We start from the raw sequence: 24,119 nt of genomic DNA, 5'->3' as shown, positions 1-24,119 counted from the left end.
AGTTTTGTTATTTTGGTTTTTATGTTTAGGTTTTTGACCCATTTTGAGTTAGTCCATTTAAGTATAATTCTATATATTGTGTGAGGTAGGTTTCCAACTTTTATTTTACATGTGGATATCCAGTTGTCTCAGCACCATTTGTTGAAAAAACTGTTTTTCTCCATTGCATTGTCTTTGCACCTTTGTTGAAAATGAGTTGACCATAAGTGTAAAGGTTTATTTCAGGGCTTTCATTTCTATTCTTTTGATCTGTATGCCTATCCTTATGTCAGTACCACACTTTTTATTACTGCAGCTTTGTAGTAAGTTTTGAGATTTGAGTAAGTGTGAGTCCTCCTGCTTTTGTTCTTCTTTTGCAAGATTATTTTGGCTATTTTGGGTCCATTGTATTTTCCCATGAATTTTAGGATCAGCCTGTCAATTTTTGTAGAAAAGCCATCTGGAATTTTAATACAGATTATGTTAAATCTTTAGGTCTTATTGGGGAGAATTGCCATTTAACAATATTAATCATGAACACAGGATATCTTTTCATTTATTTAGGTCTTCTATAATTTCTTTCAGTGATGTGTTTTAGTTTTCAGTGTATTAAGTTTTGTACATCTTTTATTAAAATTATTTCTAAGTTCTTTGTAATGCTATTGAAAATGGAATTGTTATACCAGTTTTGGATTGTGCGTTGCTAGTGTATAGAAATACAATTGATTTAATTATATTTATCTTGTGTCCTGAAATGCTGCTGAACTGGTTTATGAACTCTAATAAGGGGTGTGTGTGTGTATATATGTTTGTATATTCTTTAGGATTTTGTGTATACAAGATCATGTCATCTTCAAATAGAGGTAGTTTTACATCTTCCTTTCCAATCTGGTTGCCTTTTTTTCTTTTTCTTACCTAATTTCCCTAGTTAGAACCTCCAAAACAATGTTGAATAAAAGTGAGAATGGACATCTATGTCTTGTTCCTGATATTAGGTGGAAAGTTTTCATTTTTTTACCATTATGTATAATATTAGGTGTTGAGGTTTTTTAGGAGATGCCTTTTATCAATTTGAGGAAGTTCCCTTCTATTCCCTCTTTGTTGAGTGTTTATCATGAAAGGATGTTGGATTTTATGAAAATATTTTTTCTCCACCTGTTCAGATGTTTGTGTAGGTTTGTCCTTTATTCTTTTAATACAGGATATTGCACTGATTGTTTTACACATGCTGAATCAAACTTAAATTCCTGGGATAAATCCCACTTTGTCATGGTATATAATGCTTTTATATACTGCTGGATTCAGTTTGCTAATATTCTGTTGAGTATTTTTACATCTGTATCCCTAAGGGATGTTGGTCTGTAGCTTTCTTTTCTTCTGCTGAGTCTAGTTTTGGAGTCATGTTAAATTCAGAACCTGTCTGCCCAAACTATCTTAACCTTCTATTCTCTATTTCTACTACTGATATCTGCTGTTTCCATTGTTTAGACTACAGGTTAGCACATGACAGCCCTCTAACCAAATCCAGCTCATTGTCTAATTTTGTAAATAGAGTTCTATTTAAAAAGACTTTATAGCAGTTTTAGGTTTACAGAGAAATTGAGCAGAAGGTTCGGATAGTACCCTTCACCCCTTACTACTCATACATAGTTTCTTCTATTATTAATGTGTTATATTAGTGTGATACATTTGTTACAATTATGAACCAATATTGATCTATTATTATTAACTCAATTTTACATTTGGATTTCCTCTTTGTGTTGTACAGTTTTATGGATTATGCCATATTCACCATTACAGTATCATACAGAATAGTTTTGCTGTCATAAAAATCCTCTATTAATCCCTTTCTCCCTCCCTCATTCCCTTCTCCCTTGAAAACCTGGCAACAGCTGACGTTTTTTGTCTATTACCTCAAACATCATTTCTTTGCGTTCGGAACATTCAAAATCCTTTCTTCTATACCTAAATTCTGTTACTTTCTTCCAGTGGCTTTTCATATTTGTCCTATCCCATTGCAAGGCCTTGTATTAAACTCACTCTCTTCTTTCTCCACACAGCTAGGTTAAACTTTTCTGAAACTCTTCTTTCATTGTCATTTTTCTATTAAATGTTTTCAGTCACTTCATATTGCCCATACAGTAAACTTTTACCCTCTAGTTTGGCATTCCATTGTACCTTTTTCTAGCCTAATATTGTACAACTTTTCTGTCCTATCCAGACTAATTTGCATTGTTACCTAATCTTGCCCTGTTCCATTTTGCCTCTAATCTTGTGATAAGTAAGGCAAATAAGAGATCGTATTTTTTTGGAAAAATATGATCTCAAGGATCTTAGGAGAAATCACTATCTAAAACAATGAGTCTCTAGATATGTAGGAATTTTAGATAAATTTTTCTATGTAATCACACACATATCTACCTAATTCTGTTTTCTCCCTCTTCTTAACTGCTTTTAAAGCAGTTTAAAGGCTACATAGTGTTTCATCTTATTGACATACAACAATTTATTTAATATGACCTATTTTGATGAAAACATTTATTTTGGCTATTTCATTCATGATTTCTTACTATAGATATTACCACGAATATTTTTGTACAAAAGCCTGTGTGCACACATTGAAATATATTTTTAGGGGAAATTCCTAGCAGTAATTATTGGCCCAAATGATGTGTATTGAAGATTTTGATAAATATTGCTAAACTGCTTCCTAAAATGGTATACTAGTATATAGTCACAGCAATAGTGCATCCAGTGTTATTAATTTCTAAAATGTCCTCCCCCTATTTTTAGATCTAAATGTTAAAGAGAAGATAATTGAAGACATGCGAATGACACTGGAAGAGCAAGAACAAACTCAGGTGGAACAGGATCAAATGCTCGAGGCTAAATTAGAGGAAGTTGAAAGGCTGGCCACAGGTAAAATAAGATTGCTTACATACCCCAAAGCATACTCTTTCATTTTCTTTTTTTTTTTTTTTTAGGTTTTTTTCCCTTTTTAAATTAGTATAGTATTTATAATAATTCATAAGGGAAAAGTATTTGGTGTGTTTTTCAAATGTTACTTGTCATTTTTTACTGTGATGAAAATTGTTTTATCTAAGTAAAATTGTATGTAGTAAAAAAGAAATAAGGACATTCCACAATAACTTAAGTATTGTAAGTTGCAAGTTATGAAAGATAATTTGCCATGTTCCCCAAACATTAGGAATAAGCTTTTAACTGAGTTTTTCACCTCTGTCAAGCTTTTAGCATTATCTTCTATGTTTATCTCAGTAAATACTCTGATTCCACTGTCTTCAGAATACCATCAGAGTTTTTCTAGAGTATGAAGAAAAATATAACACTTATTTACTGATAATAAAGTTATGTGTGATTCTTTTAGAAAGGGCAAGAAATTTAGAATTATGAAATTGCGTAAGCCATTTTATATATAACCTCGGCAGAATACTTGTGCTAATAACTCAGCTTAAATTTCCTCATCTATAAAATGTTGATGATGATAATGCCGTATATACTATTGCACATTATTGTTATGAGGATCAGATGAGATGATAAATATAAGAGCATTTTGTAAGCTCTATAACTATATTTTGTTGGGTGGAATTGTGTTTATGAAGATGAGTACATGCATGCCACTTCATACTTTTCTAGCCACTTTTATGGACATGACATAGCTTTCTGTTTCTGAGAACTCTATGAAGTTTCCTATATAATTGATGTTGACATTAATTTAAACTCTTCGGGTTTCTGAGAGGTCCCTGTAGTTCCTCTTCACTATGAGTTTGGTAAGAACTCTTAGAAGTTCAGCTGTTAGAATAGTCTCAGTTCTATTTTAGTCTATGTTCTTCTGGGTTCTGCTGGTTTTTGTCTGTATCCCATGTCACATGTATATCTCTATGTGGTACAAGTTTTGTATGTGCTTTTTAAAATAATTTTATGTCTTCAAATCAGAATTGGAAAAATGGAAGGAAAAATGCAAAGATCTGGAAACCAAAAGTAATCAAAGGTCAAATAAAGAACTTGAGGACAACACAGATATACTTAATAAAAAGCTTGATAATCTTCAAGATGAGTTACAGGTATGGTTTAATCTATGTATCTACCTATCTATATTCATTGTATTTCTAGTTAGAGGAGAATTTGGTATTTTATATTTTGTAATTAATTTAGATATGGGTGAAATAATACCTGGTAAATGTTACTACAATTTTTCAGTGTACTTGAAATGACAACGGAAGAAATTCCCAAGATACAAAACTATTAAGTGCCAGTGATAATGCAGTGATTAGGTCCTCAATTTTATATTTCATAGTCATCCCTCAGTATCTGTGGGGGATTGGTTCAAGGACCCTGGAAGATACCCAAATTCACAGATGTTCAAGTCCCTTATATAAAATGGTGCTGTGTTTGCAATATAACCTACACATATCCTCCGATATACTTTAAATCATCTCTAGATTACTTATAATGCCTAATACAATGCAAATTCTATGTAAATAATGGTTATACTGTATTTTTTGGTTTGTATTTATTTTATTTTATTATTTTTTAATTTTTTTTTTTTTTTTTTTTCCCCTGAGTATTTTTGAACTGCCGTGTGGAACCCGCAGGTGCTGGGGGCTAGCTGACTGTGTTTAATTTTCAGATCACCACTTTTAATGTCTTTGTACCCGTTTTCCTACTTCTTAAACTTCTTACTTGTCAAATAGTGCTGTGGAGAAGATCATCAGAAGAATTATTTTGATTACTGTAAATTATCTTTTCAAAGTTTAATTATTAAATTGGAATAGAATTGTATATTTGAACACTGCAATACATATGAAACCCTACTGTACAGAGATTATCTATTTTGTGTTTATATTTTTTTCCTTGTTCAGCTTTAACATACTAAGTATAGAATACAACATATGGGGGAAATATTTTTGTTATGAGATTTACCAAATGCTATTTAAGATTTTGTACATTTTATTAGAAGTTGTTTTCATAACTATAGTTTGGGATTAAAGGAAACATAATAATGGCCACATCTAAATTATTTTCTTAAATTTCGGCTGTATGTAACCAGATACTGATAGCAAATATAAAAAAATTACTTTCTTTTGTAAGAGTTAATTATATATTGTACAATTTACTCTTTTCATTTTGAAAACCCAAAAGCAGCTAGAACAAAGTAAATACTCCCATAATTATGAAAAAGAATATATCATCCATGTTGAGACTGTTCATATTAGGGAGTATTGGTGTGTTCTGCATTGTTCTAAGATGACATCATCACATATCTTAGATTATAAATTTTGTAATCCTGGAATGGATTGTTACAGTTTAGAAGTTTTAAAATGGCATTATTTTTGTTTCAAATGAAATTTTACTTGGATTTTGAATACATGAAATTAGATGCCTTTAAACCCAAAGGATCTATGGAACCCAGTTTGAAAATTACTGATCAACTATATTCTCTGTCCAGCTATTCTGGATATTCTTTTAATAAATGTCCTGTTGCACAAGTTACTTTTTATTTGGCATCCTTAATACCCAAGACTGTTTTATTTTTGGAACCATACAATTAGAAATGACTACCACAAACCAACTTTTTCCCCCCTGGCACTTAGGAAGACTTGAATCACTGTAACTGTTTCAGAAGTTTAAATGTTTATTTCCTCCTAAATTCACTGGTAAAGGAAATATTGTTTAGGAATACATACCAACTAATGTTTCTTTTTATAATCTAAAACTCTGATCTTGGCATTATTTAAAGAAAAACAGTTAAGGATTTTCAAAAGGTGAAAAGTGATGAATGGTATGAAAGTGTTATGAAAACAGATTTATTAACTACTTCTTAGATGTGATAATAACTTGTACCATTTACACATATAGGAATCTGAACAAAAATACAAAGCTGATAAAAAGAAGTGGTTGGAAGAAAAAATGATGCTTATCACTCAAGCAAAGGAAGCTGAGAATTTGCGTAACAAAGAGATGAAAAAATATGCTGAAGACAGGGCGCATTGTTTAAAGCAACAAAATGAAGTGGTTGGTAACATTTATACCTTTGATGTATTTCATCTGATTTCCTTGGTTTGTTAAATTTATTCCTGGAATTCTTATCAGACTCTACATGGTTGTCTTTTTTTGTTCTTAAAGGCAGGCCGTCTAAAACTTTTCTGTCTCAGTTTATCTTGACATTACCTTATGTTTTTATTTTTAACTTTTTTAAGTTCATTTAGCAAGTTGGGAAAATACCTAATTGCCTCTCAATATCTAGATACTAAACTTAGAAATCCTTTTCTTTTGACTGCTACAGAGTTTTTCCTACTGTATTTTAAAACTTTTTTCATTTTGAACTGCAGATTCCAACATGATGTGTGTATTTTACCTCATAAGCCAATTTTATGAGGGCTTTTTAAAAAAGTCAACTAAGTAGTTTCTAGAAGACTATATAGGTGGAAATGATGGTTAGTTTTACATTTACTAGCTGTAGCTGTTACAATGATTCTTTCTTAGCGTGTTTTATTTTCTCCTGTTTTAATTCGCACTTTCTTTGACATGTAATGTTGCCCATCAGAAAAAAGAGTCATTGATCATAGGAAAACTCTTGAGCAACAAATAAACAAAAATAGACAAATACCAGTTGTCTATTTACAATAATAGTAACTTGGCAGTATCATATTGTCATCTGTTGACATTTCCTTTGTTTATTATGGAATTTGACCAACTACAGCTAAACTTTTCTATAAAAGATAAGTTAAGGATGGTTTCCCCACTTTTTCTCCTTGGCTTTAAAGCTCCTTTTAACATTGACTATTGGACAGAGTTGGCCAATTTTTATTAAAATGAGTCTTTTGTGACAGTCCTTAGTAGTTGTCCTTTCTGAAGGCATGGAAGCTTTTCAGTTTACTTATTAAACTCCAGACCGTGCATGTATTCTACTCCGGGAATTTTTTCCATCAAATAATCTTAGACATTCCATCCTGCTGAAAACCAATGGGCACTTTACCCCTGATGTTACATAAGTTGCTGAAGAGAGTCTGTGGCCTGTATAAATACTTTTGTTTTGACTTGACTGAAGTGGAAGTCACTCAACACAAAGCAGTGCACTGGCCGTGTCAACACCTGGAGAGGTGGATGTGGTCAGAAAAGAAAAGTGCAGCCGCAGCCTTTAGACCCTCGACAATGTTATCTGTGGGCAGGCTGCATTTAATCATGCACCATGTGTAGTCTTGGAAAAGCAGAATCCATTATCTTAGGGAAAGCCTTTGGTTGAAGTAGCTGGCCTTTCTGAAGAGCTAGGATCTACTCTTGAGTGCTCTGCCCTCGTGGCACTTGGTACAAATAAACCTTTTTTGCTCCTGTTAAAAAATTTTTTAGGACAGAGAATTCCTGTACACTCATCGTCCAACTTCCTGTGATGTTAACATCTTACATAACAATCCGATGATCAGAACCAACAAACTAATATAATACTGTTAGCTAACTTTTGGACCTTAACTCAGATTTCACCAGTTTTCGCACTAATGTCTTTTTTTGGGTTCAGGATCTAAACTAGGATACAATATTATATTTAGTTACCACATTTCCTGAGAGTCTTGACTCTTTTTTTTTTTTTGCCATATGCCAAATTCTGTGAGACTAATATTTGTCATTACTGCCGGTCTCAAATGGTAATATTTTTCATTTTATATGCCAACTTCATGTGATTGGAGTTCCCTTTAGGAAGTGTTGGGTTGAGCAGAATTCTGATGCTGCATCTGTCTTAACAGAAACAGCTCTGTTCCTGTCTCACAGTCCACTGAATCTTCCTGGCCAATAGAGGCAAGAAGTGAAATCAATACTGTAGTCTGTCACAGTCATTCCAATTCCAAAGCAGGAACGGGGCTACTTTCTTTTCCTGGCCAATGACCCCTCTGGCAGCAATGCCAGCAAGTAATTGCACTTTGAGTTTTTAATCCTAGGGAAAGCTAGCTTGCTCATTTCTCCCATATGTTTCTTTATAATAGTACCTACATACCTTTATGTATGTTGTGTATGTGTCTGTATATTTAAGAAGTATATTTTTGATTTTTGAAACTTTTTTTTATTGTAACATATATAGAAAGTAAGCAAAACAAACATATAGTTTAGTGAATTATTATAAAGTCAGCACCTGCTTAATACCCATTTCAAGAAATAGAATGTTGCCAGCGCCCTAGAGACCCCCTGTTGTGTTTCTTTCTCAGTGGTAATAATTATTCCGTCTTTTAATGTTATACTTTAGTTTTGCCCATTTCTGAATTTTATGTAAATGGAAATATACAAATGCATTTGTTTGTGCCTGACTTCTTTCCCTTAGTATTATGTTTGTAAGAATCATTCATGTTGTTGTATGTAGCTGGAGTTTGTTCATTTTCATTGCTGAATTTTTCAGTGTATGAATACACTGTTGTTTATTCATTTTAGTGTTGAAGATATTTGTGTTGTTTCCTGTTTGGGAAACAAGAATAAAATTGCTAGATAATAGGGTATACACCATCATGTGCTGCATAATGATGTTTTGGTCAACTATGGACCACCTTTATGATGGTGGTCCCATAAAATTATAATGGAGCTGAAAAATTCCTATCTCTTAGTGATGTTATAGCTTTTGTAATATCATAGTGCAGCATTACTCATGTGATTGTGGTGATGCTGGCTAGGAGCCACAGGCTATATCATATAGTCTAGATGTGTAGTAGGCTATACCATCTAGGTTTGTGTAAGTACACTATATGATGTTTGCACAACAATTGTCTAACTGTGCATTTTTCATAATGTTTTCCCATTGTTAGCCATTGCATGATTGTATATGTGAAACTAGTAGAATGCTGGACTAATTTTCAAAGTTGTACCCATTTTGTACTCCAGCAGTATTGTAGTTACTGTTTTTCCCACCAACATATAGTATTGTCATTCTTTTTTTTAATGCTTTTAATGTGCTTTTCCCTGGTTACTAATGAGATTAAAGATTGTTTCATTTGTTTATTGGTCATTCCTATACAGGCTCCCTTGCCTGTCTTTTTATTTGATTGTATATCTTTTTCTTGTTGATTTATAGGAGTTCTTTATACTTTTCTGGATAGAAGCCGTTTGTAATGTGTTGCAAGTACGTTCTTTCAATATGTAGTTTCCTTTTTCATGCTTTCATTCCCTTTTTCTGAGTAGAAGTTCTGAAATTCATCATAGTTAATTTCCCCAATCTTTTTCTTATGAACCCCAAGGACATGAAGATGTTCTCTCACATTATTTCCTGAAAGCTTTGGGGGTCTTACCTTTTTGTTTAGATCCTAGAATTGATTTTTGTGTTGGTATAACATAGGAGTTAAGACCCTTTTGGTTAGTTTGTTTCAATGTGGGTTATCAATTGACCTAGTAGTATCCATTGAAAAGACTGTTTTTTCTGCTCTGCCAGCATTGTCATAAATCATTTGTCCATGGGTTGATTTTTGTATATGATGTAACATTAGGGTTGGGGTTTGTTTCTTTTCCATTTGATTCTTCAGTTGTTACACCATCATTTGTTGGAAAGACTGTTGAATTTCTTTGAAATTGAATTTCTTGGGCATTTTTGGAGAATGTCATTTGACCACATATATTAGTGTGTTTCTTTTGCTTATAACAAAATACCTGGAACTGGGTACTTTGTAAGAAAATGAAATTTATTGCTTACAGTTTTGGAAGCTGGGAAGTCCAGAGTCCAGGGAATGCATTTGGTGAAGGTCTTCCTTGTTGGTGGCTTCAGCAATAGAGGATATCATATAGCGAGATGACAGAAGCAGAGAGAGGGAGAGAGACTCTTGCATGCTCTTCTTTTCATGCCCTCAGAACTACGCCCATGGCCACCATTAAACCATCAACTTAATCACCTCTTCCAGTCACCACCTTTCAATTCATAATAGGATTTCCCATCCTCTTAACACTGTCACAGTGGGGACCAAGCCTCCAACACATTAAACACTGGAGGGACACAGTTCAGCCCACTGCACCATACATTTGTGGATCCTCTCTTCTGTTTCATTGATTTCTCTGTCCTTATTCTATTATCACACTGTCTTCTTTACTGTAGTAGGCTTGAAGTGATGTACTTGCTTGCTCCTACTTTGTTCTTCATTTTCAAAATAATTTTGACTCTTCTAGATCATTCGTATTGCCATATAAATTTTAGAGTTAGCTTTTCCATTTCTATACACATGTGCATGTGCCTGGATTTTGATTGAAAATGCCTTGACTCTGTAGATCTGACATCTTAACAATATTGAGTCTTTTGATCCTTGAACACAGATTATCTGTCCATTTATTTAAGTATTCTTTAATCTATTTCAGCATCATTTTGTAGTTTTTCATAGTTTTAGGTTTTTTGCATATTTTCTTTAATTTACTACTATTTCATAAATTTTGAACCATTGTAAATGGTATTGTTTTCATTTTTCTATTGTTTGTTGCTATTTGATTTTTAATTTGTTTTACTGTAATTTTACCCTCTCATTTACCAGATATTGGCAGAAGTACTGGTATTAGTTTAAAAGCTAGAGCTATGATTGTTTATTGAAAGAAGTGACCAAAAACCTGATTTTCGGAATGAGGTGGGGTAGGGATAAATATAGCACATGAACGTTTAATATATATGATGGCATTTTGTATTTTGTTTTGAAAGTAAATATTTCATCTAGATTTGACTATGTAATTTATTATGTATCTTGTTCACAGTCATATTCATGGTGTTATATATAATAAAAATTTCTAAACATTCTTAGATTCATTAACATTTCAAGGTTCACTAACATTTTCTTTATTTCCTGGTTAGGAAATACTGACAGCACGGCTGGCAGAGAAAGATAGTGACCTTCAAAAGTGGCGAGAAGAACGGGATCAACTTGTTGCAGCTTTAGAAATACAGCTGAAAGCACTGATCTCCAGTAACAAACAGAAAGATAATGAAATTGAACAATTAAAAAAGATGATATCAGAGGCTTCTAAAACAGTCAGTAGAATCTTGGTTTTTTTTCTGCCTTTTTTAATTGAACATAGGAATTTTTCAAAATTATCTAATTAACAGGATAAAAAAGTAAGTCTCAGACTAGAGAGGAATCAGAGTTTGAAAAAGTTAGATATTTCTCATGAATTTTGAGTGTTCAGAGTTTATCACTATGGTTGATTTGTCAGTCACTGAGACAGCACTTTCTTCAATAATTCGGTCAGATGTCCTAAGTAGAGTAATTAGAAAATCAACAATTTATGAGGCATAATCTAATCTACCTATAAAATATAGAAATATGGTTTAACATGAACTCTTGGTGACGTTTGAATACTTGGGCTCACCCTTAAATTTACTGTATAAAGATACAAGTTATTTTGAAAGGAAGCACAATGGTGGGGAGACATCATGAGTTATTTAGCAGTTCCTTTTGTAATATTACACTGGGGCTGGGAATCCTGAATGAAAAGAGGATTTGCCTTTTACAGAGAGCTACTTCTCAGGAAATCAAATCAAGATACATCCAAAGCTAGTTTTTCCAGAATAAATGATCTGTACTTAAAATCTGGTTCTCTTAACTATTCACATAGTGGGGAAGAATATATATATGTGCATGTCTCTGTGTGTCACATCACAAGACTTCATGATTCTAAGAGAAATTAATGCCTGCTCCAAAAAGAGGTAGTCTTATCTTGTATAAATAACACAGACTAGAAGTCAGGAAAACTGTAGGTATCAATGCTGTCACTGTGGTTTTGGGATGTTTGGGAAAACTAACATTTCTGAACTTTATCTAAAACGGATAGTATTGTCTTCCTAATAGAGTAATGAAATTAATCGAGAGCATTGTTAAACAATTAACACGGTTCTTAGAACTACAGTGAAAGTACCTGTTAGTTGCTTTCCCCGTTATGAATTTAGTAGCATCTTTCTTAATTGGAATAATGGGTAGGTGACATAATAGGTGTATTGGACTTTTGATTTAGATGGCTGTGATGAGAGGTCTATGCTGGAATTTATCAAGTTTAAAAATGTAGTCTTTTTTTTTTTTTAATAAATCACTGAAGTAGCATTTAGAAATAGAACTTACCTTATAACTGAGAAAATGGGATGAAAAGTGTGCTACAAGAAAAGATTTAGTTATCATTATGGCTTTTTCTATTCTAATGTTATATAGATGGTCCGTGACTTACAGTGGTTTGACTTAGGATTGTTTGACTTTACACGATGTTGTGAAAGTGATTTGCATTTGAGTACCCATACAACCATTCTGTTTTTCACTTTAATTATAGTATTCCATAAATTACATGAGATTCAACACTTTATTATAAAGTAGTCTTTCTGTTAGATGACTTTACCCAATTGTAGGCTAATGTAAGTGTTCTGAGTCCATTTAAGGTAAGCTAGGTTAAGCTATGATGTTCGGTAGGTTAAGTGAATTAAACGCATTTTTGACTTAAAATATTTTCAAATTATGATATGTTTATCGGTTTGTAATCCCATTGTAAGTCAAGGAGCATTTGTAGTTGCATTCCCAAAAAACCTCTAGTTTTTGAAAATTGTGTTATCAAAAGCAATTGTTAGGGTTCAGATTTCAACAAACCTTGGCCATGTCATTTAACATGTGTACGTTTATATTTCCTCATCTGGAAAGTAGGAATAATGAGTTTTGTGAAACCTAACCAAAGAGTTGAGATGAAAGCAAAATGAAAGAGCGTATGCAAAACACTTCAGAAGTGAAAAGAAATCTTTAAAATTTCTCCTTAGATTAGACTCAAGAGGCTGGAAAGTTGTTCAGCCTTTCATGAGGATGAAAGAGATGGAAGAGAATTAGGTGGTCGTTGAAGAAGTCTTTAATTATTTCCAGTGTTTAGTTCGTGCAGATCTTGATTTTATATTCTTTATGTGAAGTGTTTTAGTATACTTTCAGGTTACAATGGCTTGTTGCTTTAATATATTCTTATTTTAGGAAAAACAAACCGTGGAAATCAAGCCCAGACATACTAGTTCAAGTGATACTGGCAGAGTTGAAACTGAACCTCAATCAGCAAATTTTGAAATTTCCAGGAATGAAGTTGAGGTAAATATTTTGGTAACACAGTTCACATTTTACCCTCTTTACCCACCATTAATTACTAAATAACACTTGCAAGTGTAATGTAGTAAATGTAGTAAATTGTTGTAGGTACCTTGCTGTACAATTAGCTATATGTACTCTTGGCTGTGTGAAGGAAAACTAGAGGCCTTTGAGGAGAGGAAATTCGATCTCCAAATAATGTTAGTATCCTCTTAGAAACAATACGTCTGTTAATATAAACAAGCTTGGTGATCCGGAATAGGAAATACCAAAAAAAATAAAATAAGGATGATTATAAAAGGTTCCTCATAAGATGTTCCTTTAATAGCACTATATTAAATAGTATTTTTTTAAAATTGTATCCATTTAATAACTTTGTCACCACCTTTCAATAACTCACAGTGAGTTTCCTTAATTTGCATTGGGTTTAGGGTTCCGTGTAAATAACTTTGGATAATACAGAGATTCACAGATTGGGTGTGAAACAGATAAAAATTCTACGTCACTTAAAATTTTTGAAGACAAAATTACTTTTTAATCACATTTATTGGGAACATTCAGTGTTGGGAATCTTGCTAAAGCATGGAGGATACAAACATAAATAAGACATAATCTCCATCCTCAAGGAGTAAGGAGTCTTAGTAAGACAGACTAACTAGTCATATAAATGACTAAATTGTTTGACCTTATGGGCTAAGTGTTATAATAGAAGTATGAAATGAGTGCTGCAAGGAGCACTGAGGAAGATGCAATGAATTTTGTTTGAGTGGTTGTGGAAGTGGATTAAAGAAGGTGATATACTGTATCTTAAAGGTGAGTAGAAGCCTACCAAGCAGAAAATAGAAAGAGAAAGGCATTTTAATCTGGAAAAACAATGAGCCATTCCTTTTTTCTTGGCCTTTCATTCGTAGTTTTTCATAGAGTTTCAAATAGTTAGCATTTACCTTAGGAACTAACTCAAATCATAATGTTTGTGGAAAAGTTTGAAGTGGATTCATAAAGAAGGTTTAATTCTTCTTTTTTTTTTGGCAGCTGACCAATATGGGGATCCGAACTCTTGACCTTAGTGTGTTATTATGCCACTCTTTCTAACCAACTGAGCCAACTAGTCAGCCCAACAAGGTTTAATTCTTGATTGCATGGGCAATCACATATGATGAAACATTTCTTCCTCTATAAATTATATATGGTGATTTAAAACCTCCTGGTTTGAATTTTCTATTAGTAATCTAGCAGTTATAATATTTTCCACAGTTTGGGGGAATTGTATTGTTATGCAAATTTGTGTATTCTTGCCTTCTTGAAATCAGTGTGTTCAACTAGGTTGATTTATAGATTTATTCACATAGCTGGTAGTTGATTCTGGGAATTCACCTATATATTGCTTCTGCCTGAGGCTTGGTGGTCTCACAGCACAGTGGCTAGATTTCGAGATGGTGCATTTTGAGGGGAAGTGTTCTGAAAGTTAGTGTTCCAAAAGATGGGTTGGAAGTTACAATGCTTCTTATGATTGAGCCTTAGAAGAACATACTATTGAAGAACATACTTAGAAGAACATACTACCACATACTGTTGGTCATAGAAGTCATTAAGACTAGCCCAGATTCAAGGAGAAGGGAATGAGAGACTTCATCTCTCAGTGGGAAGAGTAGCAAAGAATTTGCAGCCAACTTTAAGTCTACCATAACTGGGATGCTTGTTAAAAATCCCAGACTCGGGCTGGCCCGTGGCTCACTCGGGAGAGTGCAGTGCTGATAACACCAAGGCCACGGGTTTGGATCCTATATAGGGATGGCCGGTTGGCTCACTGGCTGAGTGTGGTGCTGACAACACCAAGCCAAGGGTTGAGATCCCCTTACCGGTCATCTTAAAAAATAAATAAATAAATCCCAGACCCCTCCCTTGGAGATTTCTGATTTAGTTTGTTTGTGGTATGGTCCAGGAATCAAACAAATACTCTAGGTAATTCTTACGGTCATACAAGTTTTGGAAATACTGATCTCTAAGTTTCCTCCAACTTTAACATACCATTTATAAATCTGAAGAGGGTAGATGATAACTCAATCCTTTTGTCTTTGTTGGAGCCCAACACACTTTTTATCTCTCTCAATTCATTGTCTTGAATAGGCATTTGAGAAAATTCTTTGTGGTTTATAAATTCATATTCTATAAATAATTTTTTCCCTTCTTTTGTTCTATTGTAGGATGGGTCTGTAGTCCTTGACTCTTGTGAAGTGTCAACAGAAAATGATCAAAGTACTCGGTTTCCAAAACCTGAGTTAGAGATTCAATTTACACCTTTACGGCCAAACAAAATGGCAGTGAAACACCCTGGTTGTACCACACCAGTGACAGTTAAGATTTCCAAGGCCCGGAAGAGGAAGAGTAATGAAGTGGAGGAGGTAAATAGATAACTGATGAGTAAATTTAACACGTGAGTCTTATTATGATTAAGCTCAGCCATAGTGTATAGTTAAGCTTTGTTACACTGCCATCTTGTTCATAAGCACTGCTGTTTGGGACCATAATCATAATTTATGTCTTATTTTATACCCTTTAAGAATATCACTGTTGTTTAATAGTCCTCAGAGAAAAAGTTATGGATATTAAAATATATAGCTTATCCCTTGTTTCTGTTAAACTGTGATTGGTCAGATGATGGTGGATTTTATTGGAGAGCTGTTTCAAAATTCCAGTCCTGTTCAAATTTAGTCAGTTTTCCTTCAGTGGAAGAGAAAAAAGGGTTGATATAGAAGTTAGAGAAACTGAAATGACTAACTTGCTTGTTATCTTTGTTATTTAACTAAAATTTTAGGTCTCTATGGTCATAGCAAGCTTTGAAAGAGAAATTCCTTTTTCATTAGCCAGTATTAAAATTTGGGCCTCTTTTTAGTGGTGGGCTAAAAACTAACTCTTCTTACTGCAGCTTCTTGATTGTAGGGTTGCCAAACCTTCCACTTTGTCTTAACAGATTTGGCAATCACGTAAGCTTTCTGATCCTCAGTTTCAGTTTCTTCTTATTTGAAGTAGCGGATTAATATGTTTAAAATGCTTACCTTTTGCTCTCTATAAGGTAGATACAGAATAAGTGGTAATATTTATTTATTTATTTATTTATTTTTATTATTATTTTTTTGTCTTTTTCCGTGTCCGGCAACGGATCGCAACCCTCAGTGTTGCCCCCGTACCGGACCGGGGACCGGCAACGGGATTGCAACCCTCGGCGTTGCTCCCGCGCCTCGCCCAGCCAGTGAGCGGGAACCGGTCTGCGTGTGGGATCCAAACCCTCGGGCGGGAGCGCCGCCGCGCTTCCCAAGCGGCGCACTATCCAGTGCGCCACCGGGCCGGCCCGTAATATTTATTTTTAAAGTAACTGTTTAAGTTTAATTATAAACTCTCTAGCAAAATAACTTATTCCCAGCTTTTTTTTTACTCCTTTGAAGAGTAGTATATTTTCAAGCTGGTGGAAGAGCAGAAATAGTATTAACTGTACTCCTGAGGCTCTCTGTCAGGTATTAATTCACTGAGTGATTATTATTTAGCATAGTTTTCCTGGTATACATACAACATCTTTAGAGATAGTTTTGTGTGGATTCTTATTAACTTTTACTCTATTTATTTTCATTTATGTTAAATACATTTTGAATAGCATTAAAACACTAAGTATTTTAATTTCATCATCATCTATGTTAAGTTGACTTTTCCTTGATTCATTTTTTCCAAGAGAAAAGAAAAAAATTGAGTTTAGTATACAAGAGGGTTAAAATACAAATATTTTATTCATTTTACTGTTGGTTTATACCCTTCATGTGTATTTCAGAAAAGATTTACAGATTTTTGTAGATATATCACGTAGAAACTTGAAAATTTTAATCGATTTTGCTTGATCTTCAGTGCTGTAATAAACAGTATATGGGTCCTCATTAAAATTATTTTTACAGTACTATAATCAATCTAGTGAAGACTCCAAAGAGTTCTTTACTGAACATTTTGAGTGTGGAAGCTTAAAATATAGTCTTTCTTCATTTGCTTCCCACAATTACCATCTGTCTCTCCTCTTTCATGGAGTCTCCTTCTTATGACCCTGTGACTTCCACTTTATAACTTTGATTCTAAGGTTCAGTCATCATCTTTTCTCTGCTTCTCTTCTTGCCTTTGATTCTAAGGTTCAGTCATCATCTTTTCTCTGCTTCTCTTCTTGCCTTTTTTTTTTTTTTGGTATGTTTATAATCTTTGCACCAGTTCAATTCAGTGAATATACTTAAAAAAGGCTTTGTCCTGTATGAAGTTATATGGGGAAAAGAAGAGTAGGATGCCAATGCCTATTTAGTAGAGAAGAAAGATTATAATATTTCTTAATTTTCACATTTAACCTGTGTTTATACTGAAGTTTGTTTTTGTTTTATTTTGTTTTGGATATTGCCAAATTTCTTTTTTTTTTTTTTTCCTTTTTGTCTTTTTTCGTGACCGGCAACGGATCGCAACCCTCAGTGTCGCGCCCGGACTGGACCGGGACCGGCAATGGGATCGCAACCCTCGGTGTTGCTCCTGCACCTCGCTCAGCCAGTGAGCGGCCGGTCTGTATGTGGGATCCGAACCCTCGGCAGGAGCGCCGCCGCGCTTCCCAAGCGGCGCACTGTAGCAGTGCGCCACCGGGCCGGCCCCGATATTGCCAAATTTCAATGAGAGGTCTTAGACATAGATGCTTATATGATTTGAGAGTTAGGGAAAGGATTGGTATATTGCTTTGCCTGTGTTTTAAAAATGGGGTTCAAATAAAAGATGTTAGTTATCTCTTTTATGTTTTTCATTTAGCTCATGTAATTTCAAATAACTTCATTATTTATGATGTGTGTGAAAAATTCACACCTTCAATCAATTTCTCAGCCTCAGCCCAACTGACATATTGTGCTGGATACTTCTTTGTTGTGGAGGCTTTTCTGTTCATTGTGGGTGTGTTTAGCAACATTTCTGGCCTCCGTCTACTGTGCCAATAACATCTCCCTTCTCCCCACAGCAAAGACAACCCAAAATATCTGCAGACATTGCCAGCGTCCCCTGAGGTCAAATAAGAACCACTATCTTAAGTAATAATGTAGCTTTTTTCAGATTTTCTTTTTTGAGTCTGGAGAAAGAAAATATTGTCAAGATATTAACTGGTGCTAAAATTCATTATTTTCAGGACCTGGTGAAATGTGAAAATAAAAAGAATGGTACACCCATAACTAATTTGAAGTTCCCTGTTTCAGAGCATAGAAATTCTTCTGTCCAAAAGGAACATAAGGTTTGCCTTTTAATTTGTCCAGAGTGGACCGTTTTTATAACTCATATTTATAAAGTAGAAGATGAAAATAAAGATACTAAATTCTGATTAGTAATTAATTATCAAGAAATCCAGTTGCATATAATTATAATTCATTTATATTCTATTTCTTATACATCTGATTCAGCTTAGAATATAACCTTTAGCATATGGTCAGTAGCAGGCTCTTCGTCATGTGTTCACTTCTGACTTAACACTGTCTATCGAACTCATTTTATCATTCTCTGGCCCTTTCATTCCTCTAGTAATATACTTAATCCCAAATTTTTTACCTGAGAATTCATAACCTGTCACTGGTCTCTTTAATTTAGCTGTGGCCATAACTATTTTCTTCTGATATTCCTCATGAACAATAACAAAATTTGTTTGTTTCTTAGGTTTCCACACGTCCAGCATCTAAGAAAACATATTCTTTACGGAGTCAGGCATCCACGATTAGTGTAAACTTGGCCACTAAGAAAAAAGAAGGAACACTACAAAAATTTGGAGACTTCTTACAACATTCTCCAACAATTCTTCAATCAAAAGGTTTGCAGAAAATTAAATAAATGATCTTTTATGTATATAGGATGCTTTCTAATATCTGATTGGTGTATAAACTCAAAAACTGTTCAGTTAAGTGAGTATTATACTTTAAACAGGCATCGTTCTGTGCTAGGTACTGTGGGAAGAAACAGACAAGGATGATATGGATAGGTGTTCACTATGTAGTGGAGGAGAATGCGTTATATTTAAGTAATTGATCCAGAGCAGACTGCTTAACATAATAATAGAGGTACAAGCAAAGATGTGTAGTAGTATTGGAGGGAAGAGAGCTATTCTGATTGGGGGGCTTTGGAAAGATGTTATAGAAGGGATGGGATTTAGCCCGGATATAGAAATGTTGCCAGGATAAAACTCTCTACAGGTAATTACTGTGAATATTATGGTATATATCCTTATAGTGTTTTTTTTATCCAGTGCATATGTAAACATTACCTATTTATATATAAAATGTCAAAAACATATGTTTCTATAAATATTGAGTTTAGTTGCAAAAATAGTATGTGTGGTGCTTTTTTCTTTATAATGTGGACATATTAATAGTTGTGTATATATTAAGATGTAACACACACACGCACACACATGCACATCTACCAGAGCAGATACTTTTAACACAGGTAGAGTACCAGAATAGTGTTGGAAATGTTCATCCAATTCTAGGTAGCAATATGCGTCTGGCATGTAGAATGTGGAGGCACTGCTTGGGAAGTGGGGTGGAATGGTTTTTTGTGAAATTACCTTAAGAGAACTTAAGGCTATACAACCACTGAAAATTCAGCTTTTGAAAATCCAGGTTGCAAAGATATGTCATCATTAAAAGGAATGTAATGCCATATTATTTTGAAACTGAACTGTCTTGAGTTTTGGAGTATAACTTTTCCTTGAAGTTTGAAAATATTCTATATGTTTGCTGCAGCATGCCTTAATGCAAAGTTTGGGAACTTCAGACTTATCAGACCCGTACATATATTTTTTCAAAAAATATATATGTATTTTAAATATATAGTTTATATAAGCATAGAAAATACCTGGAGGGACAAACAGCAAACTGTTAAATGTCTAAATTTGGACATGAGGGATTCTTATTTTAGATTCTTATGTCTTTTATTTAAATTATATTGACCACCACTTACGTATTAAAAGGAAATATATTTTCAAGGAGAGGAGGTACCTATAAGGTAATAACTTCCTTACGTGATTGACTTACTTCCTTAACAGCTTCCCCAACAATATGCATGACATGGATTTTTTTTTTGTTACTTTGTTGCTTATTTTTAGGAATTTATATCCCTATTTTGTATTGTAACTATAATATACATCTATTTTGTGGGTCACTTGCAAATACAGGGAAAAAGAAAAAAATAGAGATTAGTTCTTACTTGAAATTCTGCTGCTCTGATAATCACTGTTAATCTATTACTCAGTATCACTGGTCTCCCAGCTTTCGCCTCTTTACTGTGACTCCTGTCCATTTAGTACTTGCCAACCAGAGTGATCTTTTCGAAGTGCAAATGGAATTATGCTGCTACTCTGTTTGAAATCCTTTAATGATTTTCCGTTTCCCCTTCTGATTCTCTCTCTAACCTATTTCTTTTATTCTATGGTCTGATAACTAACCACCTTCAACCATACCAGCTTCTGACAGTTCCTATAATATGCCATTTTCTTTCTTGCCTTGAGGTTATTGCTTTTTTTTTTTTTTTTTGCTTTTTCTTTTATCTGGAACATACCCTGGCTTTTCTCATAGATGTTCCCTTATCCATCAGCTCTCATCTGATACCAACTTATCGGGGAGATACCTTCCTTCTTCTCTCTATCACTAACCTTCATCCCTATCTTCATTTAATCTTTATTACTCAATCCTATTTTTTTTGTCTTAACACTTATTTGAAGTATAATTCTTTGTTTTCTTATCTTTTCCACTAGAATATGCCTATCTAGTTCACAGTATATCTTAGCTCTTAGTATAGTGGCTGACACATAGTAGTGAGTAGTTTGGCTCCAGACCAAAATCATAGGTGTGATTTTTTTTTTTTTTTCAGGCCTGTCCATAGGCAGTTGCAAAGATTTGTTACCTAACTGGCCTCACAGGGGAAGGCTTTCCTCTCTATACTAGACTTGGTGCACTGCTAATGCACTGTAGTCTCTAAAGAGAGTTACAGTCAAGGACTCCAGTTCCCTGGCCGTCCATGCTCTTACACATATCTGCATTCCTAACTTAGGTGCCTCTATTTGGAGCCTCTTTATTGAGGCCTTCAGCAGAGGCCTTCCTCTGACGCCTTCTTATGGAGTGGAAGGAGAGAGAACTTTGAAGACTCTTTTCTCCACTGTAACTCAGTACTTTTCCACTTGTAGCTCTCACCCCCTCCAACCCACTCCCCACTCCCCATCCTCCAAGGTCCATAAAACTCTAAGAGCCTTTTGTTCGGGGCAGCCTGAGCAGTGAGATGACCCTCACTTGTGTGCCGATCCGCCTGACCCTAGACTGTGCACCATTCAATGGGGAATATAGAACAAGGTGAATAGAAGTTGATGCTTTCTAAGGTTTAGCCTCTTGCTTATATTATTGTACTACGTGGTTAAAAGGCTTGAGCGTTGCTTTCATTTTGGCTTGTCTTAGTTGGCTGCTTTGATACCTGGAAGCTCAGCTCTCTCAAGCTCAGCTCAGCCCTTGACAAGTAGACTCTCAATTTAGCATATTTTCTTAAATTTTTTTTCTATTTTATAAAAAATATAGTTGATATCATGTTTCTATGGATTTTCTATCCAGGAATTTTCCCAGATGGAAATATGTTTTCTCTTAAAATCAATATCTTTCCATTAAGTGACTCCATTATGTTCAGGTTACAAATTGTCTATTCAAGTCCTTTCACCATTCATATATTGCAATGTTTTTCTTTTTAATTTGTGTATGCTGTTTTTTTATTAAGGATTGCGAACATTTGCATTTAGAAAATTATTTCAAGAATTAATTAACATTTTTATTTTGTAGCAAAGAAGATGATTGAAACAATGCGCTCTTCCAAATTCTCAAATATAGAAGCAAGTAAAGAAAATGTGTCTCAACCAAAACGAGCCAAGCGGAAATTATATACAAATGAAATTTCATCTCCTATTGATATATCTGGTCAAGTGGTAAGCTAATATTTCAGTTTTCATTAATTTAAAACTACTCTTTTTAATTCCGAAGTATTCATAACAATTTGAATTTTACAGTGGTTTGAATTTCTATTCTTTAGATCAGATCTCTTAAAATACATGCTTTAAACATTATACTATTAGTTTCAGAAGTGTTAAATTTATACTAGTTAAATATAAATGCTGCGTTAGTGTACACAGGTTTCATGCATTTGCATTTGAAAACTCATCAGATGAATTTATTGCCATCAGTAGAATTATTACCATAGTGATTTATTTGCTTCTAACATCTATTTTTCTTGTTATCTTCATCACAAGAATTGCACAAATCTGGGCCTGTGTGTGCCTGGTAAAAATACAGAATTGATATTCAGCCATTTCCTCCCACCTTTCCTTTAAGCCTTCCAGGTTCTAAAAGACTTTAGTTGTCACTTTGACTCTTACTCATTCTTCTCACTGAGAGCAGTCTGTGCAATTACAGGGAAAGTTCTAATTTTCTATCATACTTGCATTTGCTTAGTGGATGAAAGCAAAGGAAGAAAAGTAATTAAAGGAAAAGACTTCAACAGGAAGTGACCAAGAGAAATCAGGAGAGAACTTTTTTTGCAGTAGTAGCTATGAGAATGAGATTGTCTTGAAGGCAAGTGGTAAAGAATTAGGGTCAATTAGACATACTGTTTATAAGTACTATTCTGTTATTCACTTTCACCATCTGTCTGATTAGTATGGTCATGCACTGCATAACGATTTTTTCAGTCAATGTCAGACCATGTACACAATGGTGATCTCATACGATTATAATGACTATACCATATACTTAAGTGTAGAAGGCTGTACCATCTAGGTTTGTGTAAGTATACCCTGTGATGTTCACACAACAATGAAATCGCCTAACTACACATTTCTCAGAACATATCCTTGTTGTTAAGCAACGCATGACTGTACGTAATTTCTTCCCTTGTCTGAGAAAATTATTTCTTAGTTGCAGTATTATGTGCTTTCTCCTTTTTAAGTTATACATTTGTTAACCGTGAAAGATCATTTCTTAAAATTATTTAGGCTCTTGTCTCCAAATACTTTAAGAATTATTTCAAGCTCTGTATGGCCTGAATTCAAATACAAACTGTAGATATTTTAATTCTAGAATTAGGTAGTGTTGAAAGAATCTTTTACAAAATATATTACTTGTTTAGGCATGAATTTTTATAGAAGTTGGTATACCTGAAGTCCAAGCAGACAAATGCTCTAATTTACCTATTATTTCATTTATTAACCACATGAACATATCTTATCATTCATTATAAACAAGCTTTCATTTTTATTTTCACTCATAATTTTGGAAAAACTGTTCAATTATTAATTTCAGATTTTGATGGACCAGAAAGTGAAGGAAAGTGATCACCAGATTCTCAAACGACGACTTCGAGCAAAAACAGCCAAATAAATCATTTGTGGAAAATGTTTTCATCTAAATTTTATATTCATAATCATTGTAACTTGCATCCTGACTGTTTAAAGATGACTATATTATGATGCATTAAATCCCTGTATTTATAGAGTGCTCTTTTATACATAGTGTAATTTTAATTGAATAAAGAAAATTAATCAACACTCAATTTACTTCTCTGCTTTTATAAGGCTTTTTAATAATAGCTTCTTTTCTTTTTCTTCTTTTCAAATTGTGTGTATTTTCCTATTATCTCAGGCATTAGATCAGCAAAGATCCTAAGAAAGACACTGTTATTCTCATTTTCCTGTATATGATGTTGTAGGTCAGGTATTTGGTTTATTTACATTTAACAGTGTCTTATGGATTATTTTTTTACAGTTATTTGTTAGGATGCACAACTGATTTTTTATACCTATTTGATTTTGTTTTTTTTTTTCCTCTTAATTTTATTTTGTCGATATACAATGAGGTTGATTATTGTGGCCTATTACCAAAGCCCCCCTCACTCCTCCCTCTCCCCCCTCTCCCCCCTCTCCCCTCTCCCCTCTCCCACCCAACAATGTCCTTTCTGTTTGCTTGTCGTATCAACTTCAAGGAATTGTAGTTGTTAAGTCTTCTCCCC

General features: G+C 33.9%; 1 protein-coding gene across 3 annotated transcripts in view; it reads left to right on the top strand.

Annotated features, from left to right (window-relative positions):
* The window catches only part of KIF20B (kinesin family member 20B), a 75,738-nt gene extending 52,075 nt beyond the window's left edge, over positions 1-23,663 (top strand). The window contains exons 24-33 of one of the 3 annotated variants that reach the window (XM_008573101.1): positions 2,773-2,898; positions 3,934-4,061; positions 5,857-6,012; positions 10,796-10,972; positions 12,936-13,046; positions 15,248-15,445; positions 18,226-18,327; positions 18,744-18,894; positions 21,902-22,044; positions 23,414-23,663. In XM_008573101.1, the coding sequence (XP_008571323.1) occupies positions 2,773-2,898; positions 3,934-4,061; positions 5,857-6,012; positions 10,796-10,972; positions 12,936-13,046; positions 15,248-15,445; positions 18,226-18,327; positions 18,744-18,894; positions 21,902-22,044; positions 23,414-23,491 (1,370 nt within the window). In that variant the 3' untranslated portion in view covers positions 23,492-23,663. Of the gene's footprint in view, positions 1-2,772; positions 2,899-3,933; positions 4,062-5,856; positions 6,013-10,795; positions 10,973-12,935; positions 13,047-15,247; positions 15,446-18,225; positions 18,328-18,743; positions 18,895-20,951; positions 21,137-21,901; positions 22,045-23,413 lie in introns of those variants that run through there. The other 2 variants (XM_008573099.1, XM_008573100.1) reach the window with 2 other exon arrangements.
* The last annotated feature ends 456 nt before the right edge of the window (positions 23,664-24,119 follow it).

Source organism: Galeopterus variegatus, unplaced genomic scaffold, assembly GCF_000696425.1.
Source record: "Galeopterus variegatus unplaced genomic scaffold, G_variegatus-3.0.2 Scaffold877, whole genome shotgun sequence".
NCBI classification, from domain to species: domain Eukaryota; kingdom Metazoa; phylum Chordata; class Mammalia; order Dermoptera; family Cynocephalidae; genus Galeopterus; species Galeopterus variegatus.
Note: the sequence above shows the minus strand (reverse complement) of the source record. Positions and strands in the feature narration are given on the sequence as shown.